Source organism: Achroia grisella, unplaced genomic scaffold (genome assembly GCF_030625045.1).
Source record: "Achroia grisella isolate CSIRO2021 unplaced genomic scaffold, CSIRO_AGI_Agris_v1 utg862, whole genome shotgun sequence".
Lineage (NCBI taxonomy): Eukaryota > Metazoa > Arthropoda > Insecta > Lepidoptera > Pyralidae > Achroia > Achroia grisella.
Genome location: NW_026713046.1, coordinates 163,973 through 177,500, shown reverse-complemented (window position 1 = coordinate 177,500; position 13,528 = coordinate 163,973). Strand labels below are relative to the sequence as shown.

Here is a 13,528-nt window from a genome sequence, read left to right as displayed (position 1 = left end):
TTTTCATTTTTTTGTTTTTTTCACTATTTTCGACCCACCCCGTAGCTGTATCGCCATTAACCCACCCAATAAGAGCCTTTGATCCTGTTACCTGGGAGTTGTGACCCCCAGAGTCGACGCGAGACGAAAAGGTAGAAAATCCCACCCCTCTAGAATATACGAATAGCCTATCTATCTGTACCACCCACGCTGCTGCCGAAATCTGCAGGTCCGTTTCGATTAGCACGTTTCTAAAGGGGGCGGGGCGTAGAAACGAATGCGCCAATCGTATTAGACTCGTACGACAATCACCCCAATCACCGACTAATATGCGACCGCACTTATATATGTATACAACAATCTGTTAGTTCGGGTGTTGAACGCATGGCTGGCACAGCTATCACATTACTTGCTCGTAAGAATGGGTCTACTAGATATATAGAGATATAGAGACTGTAGGGGTTTTGTTCCTACACTTGTTGATAATGATAATTGATATTGATAATTGATAGTTATAATTGATAATCTACGGGGATGATAAATAAAAGATACGTCCCGTAGTGAGCGCTTGATGTTATACACTGATTTATTGTATAGTAATATATGTATAGTGAAATGATATATGCTACGTAAGTGATAATTTATAAGTATATTATTGTTATGGTACGGTGTTCCATACAGAGACGATGAAATACGTAATGACCAGGCGATGAATAGAATTTAAAATTCTTTATTTAAATAAACTTAATCTTTTTAAAAGCAGTCTTATCACAAGAAGAACGAGTAATGAACTCACGAGTTGCACTTTTAAATAATTGTTGTAACTTAAAAATGTGTGAGTACAAACTACCAAGTAGCATTGATTTATTAAAATTCAAATTCAAAATATCTTTATTCATGTAGGTCTATTACAGACTCTTATGATATGTCAAATCTACCGTCAGTTCGGAATGATTTCGAGATGAGAACTGACAAGAAAATCAGCTCGTATTTTTTTTTAATATTGTACATATTTACAATAATACATTTTCATTTAAATTCAAATTTGGGAGAATACAGCATATGCTATTGAAAAAAAATAATAAAAAAATCTAATCAGTGTTCGCAACCTGATTAGACCAGTCTCCACAAGGAGCACCAGTTCACGAGTATGACGGATGAGCCAGCCATCATTGCACTCAACCATATTAGAGGGAGCACAGCACCCACTACGCCGCCACAAGTTTGAACTTTACTATTAATATTTTATTATAATACTTAATATTTTATTAAAATAAAATATTAAATGCAGAACCAACTGGTTTGTGAAAATAAATAAGCGAGGCGAGCAGAAGCAGCACTGCTGATGAGATGCGATTCGGTGAACAATAAAAACAGATTGGCCGACATTTTATTTAAATTATAATACATTGTGAGTGGCTCGACTAGTATTGATAGCTCATGAACAAACAGCGAATACTGGAGCGGTTCAACGAACGGAAAGTGTAACTGACCTATGACGTCACACGAATGTATGAAAATTATGATGAACAACTCGAGAAATATTTCACTAATCAAACTAGTTACTGCACTACTTATTTTGTTCGTATGTGTTTTGTTTAATTTGTGTGGAATTTTAAGCAAAACATTGGTCTTGGTCGTTCCTCTGATACGGTCTTTGTGCAAGAGGATAAAATAACGTGGAAACTTTTGCCCTCTGGAATGACAATGTAGGATGAATGTTACTTTGCGTTGTATAACCATAGAGCTGTTTGCGTATATAAATAATAATCCTGGACAATTCACATAGCGCCATCTAGTACCAAGCTGAGCAAAGCTTTGAAACAAAGTAGACGCCGCTTTCTGTTCGCTTTTATCGTTTAAATTACGCAACTGATTTTAATACAGTTTACTACAATAGATAGAGTGATTCAAGCCGGTACCAAACCGCAATCTACGCATCCCTGGCGGTACTCCATATACTATTGTCGTCCTGCTCACTCGTACGCCGCCGCCGCAGTGTGTCCTTGTCGGAAGGTTTTTTTTAATGGAATGATGCACAATTAATAGCCCATCTTGGTAAATGGCAATTTATCAAGATGGTTTCCATAGGGAACTGTGGAGTGGAGGTGTGCCGTGGTACATTGTTAGCAATGAGATTACCCTACAGTACTAATATTCCCCTTGCCTCCTCAGGAAGGAAGGTATATATGTATAATATATGCCAGCTATAATAGCATAGAACAAGCCGAGATATTTAAAGATTTATAATGCAACCGTGCGTACTGTAGTTTCATACAAGTTAATAACTATATACAACTATATAAAAATGTATGTCTGGAATTTAAGTGGTATTAACTCATCACTTACATGGAATATTACGTATCAGACTTACGTATAGATATGCGCTAATTCTATCTAAATGCCAATCTCTGCCAGGTAATGAACGATAACGCACGTTATCATGTACTACTTGTTTACTGACACTGCGATATAGCCTCGAGAGCGGACGCTAGTCGGCTATAATTACACGTGTTTTTGTGACCGTGTGTTTGTGTCCGGTCGACGGGCAGTTATCACCTTAGCCATTGTACGCACTTTACCAAGATTCACGTATATGGACCATCATCCCAAAAGTAAATATATCATAGTCAATTTCATTGTATTGTTTATATCTTAATTTATGTAATGCATAAATGAAATATCTCCTTTGGAAAGTGCACTCTTTCCCGAGGAGATAAAAACATAATAACATCATTTCGGATACGGATAGGTTTCGGATAAAGGTATGATTATTATACAGGATACGGATACGAAATTATTTCGGATTATCCGTTAGTTTCGGACAATTTCGGTTACGGATAATAATTTTTTAAGGAATTTTAAAAGTAAAATACAAATAGCTAATAAAATGTTTACATAACGTGTCTCTATTGGGCTTCACCCCTATCCGACATTATCCGAAACTTTTATTTCGGATTCGGTTACGAATATTTTTTTATATCGGATATCCGATAGTTTCGGTTACGGTTCCGGAGCTCCCTAACATCCCTGATAAAAACCATCGCTCCTAAGAATATCCTTCAGTTCTTGTCCCTGACGGGTCTAGGTAGCGAACTATGAAATGGGCGAGCACAATTGATGTATCAGGTCGCAGTGCTACAGGTCCGTGCATCTGACAATAGTCCGAACAACCCAATAAAAAAATCTTAATTAAAATTAGTGATGGCCTCAGTGATTTAGCGGTATAGCTACTGAAGCTACAGTTACTGACTTTCGATCGTTCTGGGTTCAAAATCTCGTACTTTACAAATTTGTATTCATGAATATGATTGTTTTATCGGCCTGGGAGTTTTCTATGTATGTTATGTAGGTATTTACAAATAAATTTTAGTTGTCTAGTAACGAGTACACGAGTTCTAATTAGGTTGGGAGTAGATGGCACTCTGTTAATTGTTTTGATATATTATTTTTTAATGAAACGTGTATATAGCTTTTGTCGTTTGCCGTCGGTTGATATATTAGTGAAAGAATGCCGACGTTTATCCGTTTCTTGTAATTTACTTGGCGTATTAAATGGAAACTCGGTTTGCGGTGGAACCGGTCGACGAGGCGAAGCGAGACGGGGGTACCGTGGCATCAGATGGGTGGACCCACTAGCGGGGACGTCGGCGTGCGGGCGTGTCGTGTTTGTTTATACAGCTATAGCTGGTGGGTGCGGGCGCGGTGCTGGCGCTGCGTACACTAGTGTCGTAATATGAGTGGTGTACAGAGGCGGACAGCACGGCGTGGGTGGCGGGCGCGTGCGGGGCGGCGCTGGCCGCGCTGGTGGGTGCGGGCGCGGTGCTGGCGCTGCGTACACTAGTGTCGTAATATGAGTGGTGTACAGAGGCGGACAGCACGGCGTGGGTGGCGGGCGCGTGCGGGGCGGCGCTGGCCGCGCTGGTGGGTGCGGGCGCGGTGCTGGCGCTGCGTACACTAGTGTCGTAATATGAGTGGTGTACAGAGGCGGACAGCACGGCGTGGGTGGCGGGCGCGTGCGGGGCGGCGCTGGCCGCGCTGGTGGGTGCGGGCGCGGTGCTGGCGCTGCGTACACTAGTGTCGTAATATGAGTGGTGTACAGAGGCGGACAGCACGGCGTGGGTGGCGGGCGCGTGCGGGGCGGCGCTGGCCGCGCTGGTGGGTGCGGGCGCGGTGCTGGCGCTGCGTACACTAGTGTCGTAATATGAGTGGTGTACAGAGGCGGACAGCACGGCGTGGGTGGCGGGCGCGTGCGGGGCGGCGCTGGCCGCGCTGGTGGGTGCGGGCGCGGTGCTGGCGCTGCGTACACTAGTGTCGTAATATGAGTGGTGTACAGAGGCGGACAGCACGGCGTGGGTGGCGGGCGCGTGCGGGGCGGCGCTGGCCGCGCTGGTGGGTGCGGGCGCGGTGCTGGCGCTGCGTACACTAGTGTCGTAATATGAGTGGTGTACAGAGGCGGACAGCACGGCGTGGGTGGCGGGCGCGTGCGGGGCGGCGCTGGCCGCGCTGGTGGGTGCGGGCGCGGTGCTGGCGCTGCGTACACTAGTGTCGTAATATGAGTGGTGTACAGAGGCGGACAGCACGGCGTGGGTGGCGGGCGCGTGCGGGGCGGCGCTGGCCGCGCTGGTGGGTGCGGGCGCGGTGCTGGCGCTGCGTACACTAGTGTCGTAATATGAGTGGTGTACAGAGGCGGACAGCACGGCGTGGGTGGCGGGCGCGTGCGGGGCGGCGCTGGCCGCGCTGGTGGGTGCGGGCGCGGTGCTGGCGCTGCGTACACTAGTGTCGTAATATGAGTGGTGTACAGAGGCGGACAGCACGGCGTGGGTGGCGGGCGCGTGCGGGGCGGCGCTGGCCGCGCTGGTGGGTGCGGGCGCGGTGCTGGCGCTGCGTACACTAGTGTCGTAATATGAGTGGTGTACAGAGGCGGACAGCACGGCGTGGGTGGCGGGCGCGTGCGGGGCGGCGCTGGCCGCGCTGGTGGGTGCGGGCGCGGTGCTGGCGCTGCGCCGCCGCCGCCCGCGCTCCCCCCCCGCGGCGGCTCCCCCCGCGCCCCGCGCCGCTCGTCCGGTGCGCGTCGCTGACTTCCTCGACCACTACCGTCTCATGTCCGCCGACTCCGACTTCAGGTGAGTTACTCTCGACCCACAACAATACATCTCTCATTAAACTTAAAACATGTTAATGTATCTTCCTATTCATATAATACAGACAACCCCACACCTTCCCGTAAAAAGATAAAACTGACAGTCCCACACTTTCCCGTAAAAAGATAAAACAGACAGTCCCACACTTTCCCGGAAAAAGATAATACAGATAGCCCCACACTATCCCGTAAAAAGATAAAACAGACAGTCCCACACTATCCCGTAAAAAGATAAAATAGACAGTTCCACACTTTCCCGTAAAAAGATAATACAGATAGCCCCACACTATCCCGTAAAAAGATGAAACAGACAGTCCCACACTTTCCCGTAAAAAGATAAAAGAAACTCACACTTTCCCGTAAAAAGATAAGCAGACAGCCCCACACTTTCCCGTAAGCAACATGACTGACGGGAAAGGTCTTTATTGGATTGATTAAATTGCATGCACTACAAAGTACCGTCACATTCTTATTTATTCAAATATAACACTAACGTACTCTTTTTTTAAACTTTTAAATCCGCTGCTGTCACTTTTAGAACTAAATGTATTAATAAATGAATGCGTGACCGTGTCGCCACAGATTCAGCGAGGAGTTCGAGGAGCTGAAGCACGTGGGCCGCGAGCAGCCGTGCACGGCCGCCGACCTGCCCTGCAACCGGCCCAAGAACAGGTTCACCAACATCCTGCCCTACGACCACTCGCGGTACAAGCTGCAGCCCGTCGACGACGAGGAGGGCTCCGACTACATCAACGCCAACTACGTGCCCGGACACAACTCGCCCAGGGAGTTCATCGTCACGCAGGTAACACGAACGAAAGCCGTGCTCGTGAAATACATATTTTGATTACTTTAAAAAGAAAAAATAATGTAAAAAAGAACACCCTGTTGAATAAATGTTAATCATTTTCACGGACTACCGATTATCACGGATCTGTTCAGATCGAATTAAGACATTCTTAGCGTAGTGGTGTTAAAGACTGCAAAGCCTGTCGAAATGTCTGTACAGACTGCCACGGACGTAATGGCCGACGCAGTCGTCGGTAGCGTGTGTAGCGACAGGGTGGTGTAGTGTGGGTTCGGTTCCGTGCAGGGTCCGCTGCACTGCACGCGCGACGACTTCTGGCGTATGTGCTGGGAGTCGGGCTCGCGCGCCATCGTGATGCTGACGAGGTGCGTGGAGAAGGGCCGGGAGAAGTGCGACCGGTACTGGCCCTACGACACACGCCCCGTCTACTACGGAGACATCGCCGTCACCGCGCTCAACGAGAGCCGCTACCCCGACTGGACCGTCAGCGAGCTCATGCTGAGCCGCGGCGCCGAGCAGCGCGTCCTCAAGCACTTCCACTTCACCACCTGGCCGGACTTCGGAGTGCCCGACCCGCCCACCACGCTCGCCAGGTACTACTACTACTACTACTGTTTCACATATTTTTAGACAATTAACCACAAATATATGTATAATTAATGTGATGTGCGGTTGCAGGTTCGTGCGGGCGTTCCGTGAACGGTGTCCAGCGGACGGGCGGCCCGTGGTGGTGCACTGCAGCGCCGGCGTCGGCCGCTCCGGGACCTTCATCACGCTCGACCGCGCGCTGCAGCAGGTGACGACCCCCCACCCGACCCCCCACACACACACTCCTCCACTCCCCCCCACGGACGGGCGGCCCGTGGTGGTGCACTGCAGCGCCGGCGTCGGCCGCTCCGGGACCTTCATCACGCTCGACCGCGCGCTGCAGCAGGTGACGACCCCCCACCCGACCCCCCACACACACACTCCTCCACTCCCCCCCACGGACGGGCGGCCCGTGGTGGTGCACTGCAGCGCCGGCGTCGGCCGCTCCGGGACCTTCATCACGCTCGACCGCGCGCTGCAGCAGGTGACGACCCCCCACCCGACCCCCCACACACACACTCCTCCACTCCCCCCCCGGACGGGCGGCCCGTGGTGGTGCACTGCAGCGCCGGCGTCGGCCGCTCCGGGACCTTCATCACGCTCGACCGCGCGCTGCAGCAGGTGACGACCCCCCACCCGACCCCCCACACACACACTCCTCCACTCCCCCCCACGGACGGGCGGCCCGTGGTGGTGCACTGCAGCGCCGGCGTCGGCCGCTCCGGGACCTTCATCACGCTCGACCGCGCGCTGCAGCAGGTGACGACCCCCCACCCGACCCCCCACACACACTCCTCCACTCCCCCCCACGGACGGGCGGCCCGTGGTGGTGCACTGCAGCGCCGGCGTCGGCCGCTCCGGGACCTTCATCACGCTCGACCGCGCGCTGCAGCAGGTGACGACCCCCCACCCGACCCCCCACACACACACTCCTCCACTCCCCCCCACGGACGGGCGGCCCGTGGTGGTGCACTGCAGCGCCGGCGTCGGCCGCTCCGGGACCTTCATCACGCTCGACCGCGCGCTGCAGCAGGTGACGACCCCCCACCCGACCCCCCACACACACACTCCTCCACTCCCCCCCACGGACGGGCGGCCCGTGGTGGTGCACTGCAGCGCCGGCGTCGGCCGCTCCGGGACCTTCATCACGCTCGACCGCGCGCTGCAGCAGGTGACGACCCCCCACCCGACCCCCCACACACACACTCCTCCACTCCCCCCCCCGGACGGGCGGCCCGTGGTGGTGCACTGCAGCGCCGGCGTCGGCCGCTCCGGGACCTTCATCACGCTCGACCGCGCGCTGCAGCAGGTGACGACCCCCCACCCGACCCCCCACACACACACTCCTCTACTCCCCTACACCGGCCCCAGTATGTGGACTAGCTGCCGTGCTCCGTCCTGTTTGATGGGTAGCATCTGACCACTCAGGCCTATCTGCCAGCCTGAGTGACAGACCACAGCTTTATGAGTAGCACCTTAAAAGTAACATGTGACGTTTGCCCGTCGCAGCTGGCCGCGCACGCGGAGTACCTGGACATCTTCGGGATGGTGCACGCCATGCGGCGCGAGCGCGTGTGGATGGTGCAGACGGAGCAGCAGTACATCTGCATCCACCAGTGCCTGGTGGCCGTACTCGAGGGCCAGGACCTGGCGCCGCCGCCCCATCACAACCATCACAACCACCACCTCAACCCCGCCTTCGAAGGTAACACACATCAACTATAAAACTTATCTTAACCCTTACTAATATTATATATGTGAAAGTTTTCACGCTATAACTTCTGAACCGATCATCATGAAATTTTGTACACATGTTCTTCGAGGTATTAGAATGAACACAGGATACTTTTTATTTAAGAAATCTGCGAGCGAAGCCGCGTGTAAAAGCTAGTAATATTATAAACGCGAAAATTTGTAAGCATTTATGCATGTTTGTTACTATTTGACGCAAAAATTACTGAACGGATTGCGATGAAACTACAGTAATATAGCTATCAGAATAACACATAGGCTATAATTTTAAAAGATATTATGTAAATCGGTGGAAATATAATGATAAATGTCATATAAGTAGGGGCGGATCTACCTAAGGGCTTTTTGGGCTGCAGCCCAGGGCTCCGAGGATACAAAGTGCCCCCAGTCCCCACTAAAACGATATTTAGAATATAAAAAAATATCTAGAATGTTAAAAAACCTAATAAGTTGGCAACCCTGAGACCAATCAACCCAAGCAAGTGCGCGTCTATCAAAAGGAACGGGGAATTTCTGGTCGCTTGTTTTTGGTCGGTGTATTTTTTTAGTTGAGTATGGTAATATAATTAGCTAGGCCTCTAGGTCCCTCTTCAGGGGCGGATCGTGAATTTGTGGGGCCCCGGGCTAAATATAACTATATTTAGCCCAGTGCCCCACAAATTCACGATCCGCCCCTGCATATAAGTGTGATGCAGACGAAGTTGCACGGGTCAACTAGTATTTAATATTATAAATGAACGGAACTTAACCGAAGTTTTTGTGTGAATGTTTGTTATTCTTTTACTGAAATACTACTGTGGATAATGGATTTTAATGAAACTTTACAGTACATATAGTTAATACATTAGTGTAAGTCACAGACTATAAGTTTGATGCGGGTAGCACCGCGGGCACAGCTAGTAATATATTAATTAGCATGTGCTTATATGTCTACACTATTGTTTTGAAGGACAACTTTTTGAATTTGTATTTACATGGATATCAATCTCCCAAAGTTGTGATAATGAAAGACTTTCACTATTTGAAGAATGCACTATTTCAGATTCAAAATTCAAAATATCTTTATTCAAGTAGGTCTATTAGAGACTCTCATGATATGTCAAATCTACCGTCAGTTCGGAATGATTTCGAGATGAGAAGAACTGACGAGAAACTCAGCTCGTATTCTTTTCAAATAAATGTTGTACATGTTTACAATAATACAGATTCATTGTAAATTCAAATTTAGGAGAATAGAGTGACCACCAGCATATGCTATTGCAAAAGTAAAAAGTCTAATCAGTGTTCATTATCCGAACTGACCAGAATAGAAAATAATTTATACAAATAAACTTAATTTCAGCACTTTTGAATAGTCATAACAATTTTTTTTAATCTACCGCTCATTCGGAAAGCTGTCTCATCACGAGTGTTTTATAATATGAGAATTTGATCTACACTTATCGATGTTAAGCTTCATTTGCTAATACCTATGAAAAAGATTAAATAATTTTAAAAGCAATAAACGATGCGTAACCTTATTAACTGTGTGTGTGACGAGCTGGCTTGGACCAGGTGGCGGGTAGTGGCGTGAAATGGCGGGTAGTGGCGGACAGTGGCAGACTGTGCCGCGTCATGGCTCGCCGCCCGCACACACAGCCACGTGCGTTCAGTGACGCGCTCCCAAATGGAGGCAATCCCCTTTAAAGTGTTTCTCGCATCCGCACTAACTCCGCAACATCCGCGCAACTTCGTCCCTCCTCCCCTCCGCATCTGTTCACTTTCCCATACCCGACCCCCGCCCTCCAACTCATCATTCCCAAGGTTGCGCTTCTAATTGCGAGTTTTCTATATTATATTAATATAAGTGTGATTGTTAATTTGTTTTCTGGTATAGAAGAGTGTTCTAAATGAAACTTGTGACCTCTTCTCATGAAGCGTTTATTGTAACAACTTAACAATTTAAAATTACAAAGGGCGGATACTCCACCCCTTATATATCGCGTGATGAGTGGTGCTTCCTACTGGTCGATTGTGTGATGCCGTAATCGACGCGACGTTTGACGTCGACCAGTGGTTGTTGGGGATGGCGCCTGTGGTAATCAGCATTATACTGCTCACAGTAGAATTGATACTATTGTTTTAAATGATATCAGATGGGAGACGAAATTGCTAGTGATACCATTTGAGGTCGGCCTCCACACGGTCCCCACCTGATAGCAATCGTGGTTAATCGACGACAGTGGGGGCCCATTGCGAGGGCCCGAGTGGCAGGTGTTTGCGAGGCCCCGAGTGGCAGGTGTTTACGGGGCCCCGAGTGGCAGGTGTTTGTGAGGCCCCGAGTGCCAGGTGTTTACGGGGCCCCGAGTGGCAGGTGTTTGCGAGGCCCCGAGTGGCAGGGGTTTTGCGAGGCACCGAGTGGCAGGTGTTTGCGAGGCCCCGAGTGGCAGGTGTTTGCGGGGCCCCGAGTGGCAGGTCTTTGTCCTTCGTGAAAGTGTGCGATTGAGTTGATGCCGGAGACGTATGAATGAGGACTCGATCCCAGTGATTTTTTTTTGGCTATACATGAAACAAATTAAAGGATATTTTTAAGAACTGATTCAAGATCTATGCCTTATTTTGCATTTATTTTATTAATATATATTAGTTCTGATAATTTTGTTCATTTCTGATTAAATACCTAAATCAGGAAGTTTGCACCTTACCACTGAATCGTTGTTTAAATCTGCTTTGGTTGTTTGTTACGCGAGGCCCCTGCAAGAGCAAGGCCCCGGGCGATTGCCCCGTTCGCCACCTCCTAAGGCCGCCACTGATCGACGAGGTCGCCGCGTAGCGCGATACGCGATGGGCTGCATGTCCTGATTTCATTTTCATATTTTTCATCGTTCACTGGTGCCCCTGTGTACACCATTAGGGCAGGGTGCACCATTTCATTATAATCCGTAGCAAGCGTGATATAAGCATGCGAGTGTTGCGACAGCTGGAGTACGAATGGCATACTTATACTCATGTCGGTGCTATGTTTCAGATGACGAAGGCATCGCGGAATCCGGCATGTGAACTCCGCTGCAGTGCTCCGTACGCACTCACTAACACTCATCTAGGTGCTGAATGTATTGTGACCGACTCGTCGCAGCTAATGAAGATCGTATCATATCAGATCACTACTCTATACTGTAATGCATTTTATTTGAACGTCTAAAACATCCAATTGACGGAGTGATTTTTAGAGAAATCCTGTACTAGTACTACTAGATAATTGTCAAGGTTACAAGTGATACGTATCTGGTACAGCGACGGGCACAAATGAATGTTATTTTTATTGTTTGTACAGTTTAATGCCTATATTGTTACAGTCCCGGATAACAATTAAACTTCACACTTTGTTTTGTATTCAGGAGAAATATACATATGTAAAGTTATATGGAATATAACGGACAAAATATACAGGACGCGTATTGCGTACGATGGTTGCTATATATATATCTTACTTTGTGCAATTATTACTTATGTGAAACTAACAAGCGACCGTAATACGCTGATACCATTACACAGGAAAAATATAATGTATATATTTCTTAGCCTATGGAAAGAGAGTCGCCCTTCAAAATTCGAGCATATATTATATAAAACTCACATAATTTGTCAATTTGCCTGTGACGATAATACCAAACGAAAAACCTCTAGCCTATGAGCTAACTTACCTGACCTCATGCTCATCTATATCCACCGCTGGTGCCCCGCCAGCGTAAACCGTTAGCGCAAACTGGTGCACCATTCCATTATCATCCATAAAAAAAATTACCAAACGCAGGACCGACACCCACAAGTAAGCTGCTGCCGCCGTCGGGCGGGCGCTCTCTCTCCACCGCTAACGAACTAACTTTTGTATTTGTGTACTTAACGATCAATTCGCCTATAGCTCTAAGCGTATTTACATATTTTACAACATAGACTAAGATTATATGAGATGATATATTTTTTAACTTTATATATCCACAGGACCAATGTTAGATAAGTAGTATATATATAAATGTTACAACGGACTAATGACAATAGTCGCCGATTCTCTACGACACGGTGTACTGTGTCGTGTATTTGTGTTGATATTATTGTATTTTAATTGTATGGCGTTCGTACTTATTCACGGTGAATCTCAAATTGTGTACTTAATTTTATTGTTAATATTTTTCGTTTGATGTTATATATTTTTACCTATTTTTTGTACCTGCTGCATTGTTCGTCCAAGTGATGGTTATTTGACTAATTATATGAGTAACTAGACCAATGTACATCCAAATCAGTGCTTAATTACTTTTGTTCTGACATTCTTGTTTCTGCGTCAATTTTCTCTGTCTGTTACACAGTCAAAACTCTTAGCAGAGTTTCCATTTTTACATTCCTAACATAATAATAGTAGAGGTAAGTGACACTTGATGCTGATAATGTGTAACATTAAGTTTATGAGTGTAATATTCTAAATATACAAATTGTTCTGACTACGACCTCAATCGAATTTATGGCGCGCTTGACGCGTTCGTTGTAGCTAAATAAAATATATACATACTTTATTTTTTCAATGCTTGTTTTAATTTCTTCCCAAACGTGATGCGTATCAAATGCCACATTTATAAGGCAAATGTTATTAACCTGTGACTTGGTTATTATTTGAGCAATCACTATATAAAAAACAAGGTAAACTAGTGGCAATTTTTTTTTAGTTTTGGATGTTTTTTATGAACATATACAGAGTTATGGGAGTGTTTGGAGAAACATGAAGCGTCTGGGAATTGGACCAGCTCCCCGAAGCACGGGCTTATTGTGTAAAAAGGTCTACCCTACCCTACCCTACCCTAATTATTATAAACTTGCAACTGTATAAAAATGAATCATACACACGAAAGCGTTATCGATCTAAAGATATAGTATAAAAATTAGACCAAAGCAAAAGAATATTTAAAGAAGAATTAATTATTAATAAGTAATTTGATTAATCATCAATATTAACCGATACTCTACGATGTTGCATCCTTGAATGGTAATATACAGGTTTTTATAACCCCTAGAACCAGAAACTTGTCGATAATTTTGTTTTACAGTGTAGATCGCGAATTGTCAAACACAGCAAAATAGGACTGGGGGCCTAGTTATGTCACAATGATATTAACAATTCTCAAGTATAATTGATTAAATTTGTGACATATTCTATAACCATTTTGAAATAGAAATAATCTTTATTCAAATAAACTTAATATAAGCACTTTTGAATAGTCAAGTTT

At 47.0% G+C, this 13,528-nt stretch overlaps 1 protein-coding gene across 1 annotated transcript in view; it reads left to right on the top strand.

Annotated features, from left to right (window-relative positions):
- The window catches only part of LOC131852811 (tyrosine-protein phosphatase 10D), a 45,281-nt gene extending 32,452 nt beyond the window's left edge, over positions 1–12,829 (top strand). Inside the window, exons 25-30 of the mRNA XM_059203545.1 lie at positions 4,901–5,105; positions 5,705–5,927; positions 6,216–6,523; positions 6,609–6,726; positions 8,028–8,223; positions 11,278–12,829. Coding sequence (XP_059059528.1) covers positions 4,901–5,105; positions 5,705–5,927; positions 6,216–6,523; positions 6,609–6,726; positions 8,028–8,223; positions 11,278–11,309 — 1,082 coding nt within the window. The 3' untranslated portion in view covers positions 11,310–12,829. The remainder of the gene's footprint in view (positions 1–4,900; positions 5,106–5,704; positions 5,928–6,215; positions 6,524–6,608; positions 6,727–8,027; positions 8,224–11,277) is intronic.
- The last annotated feature ends 699 nt before the right edge of the window (positions 12,830–13,528 follow it).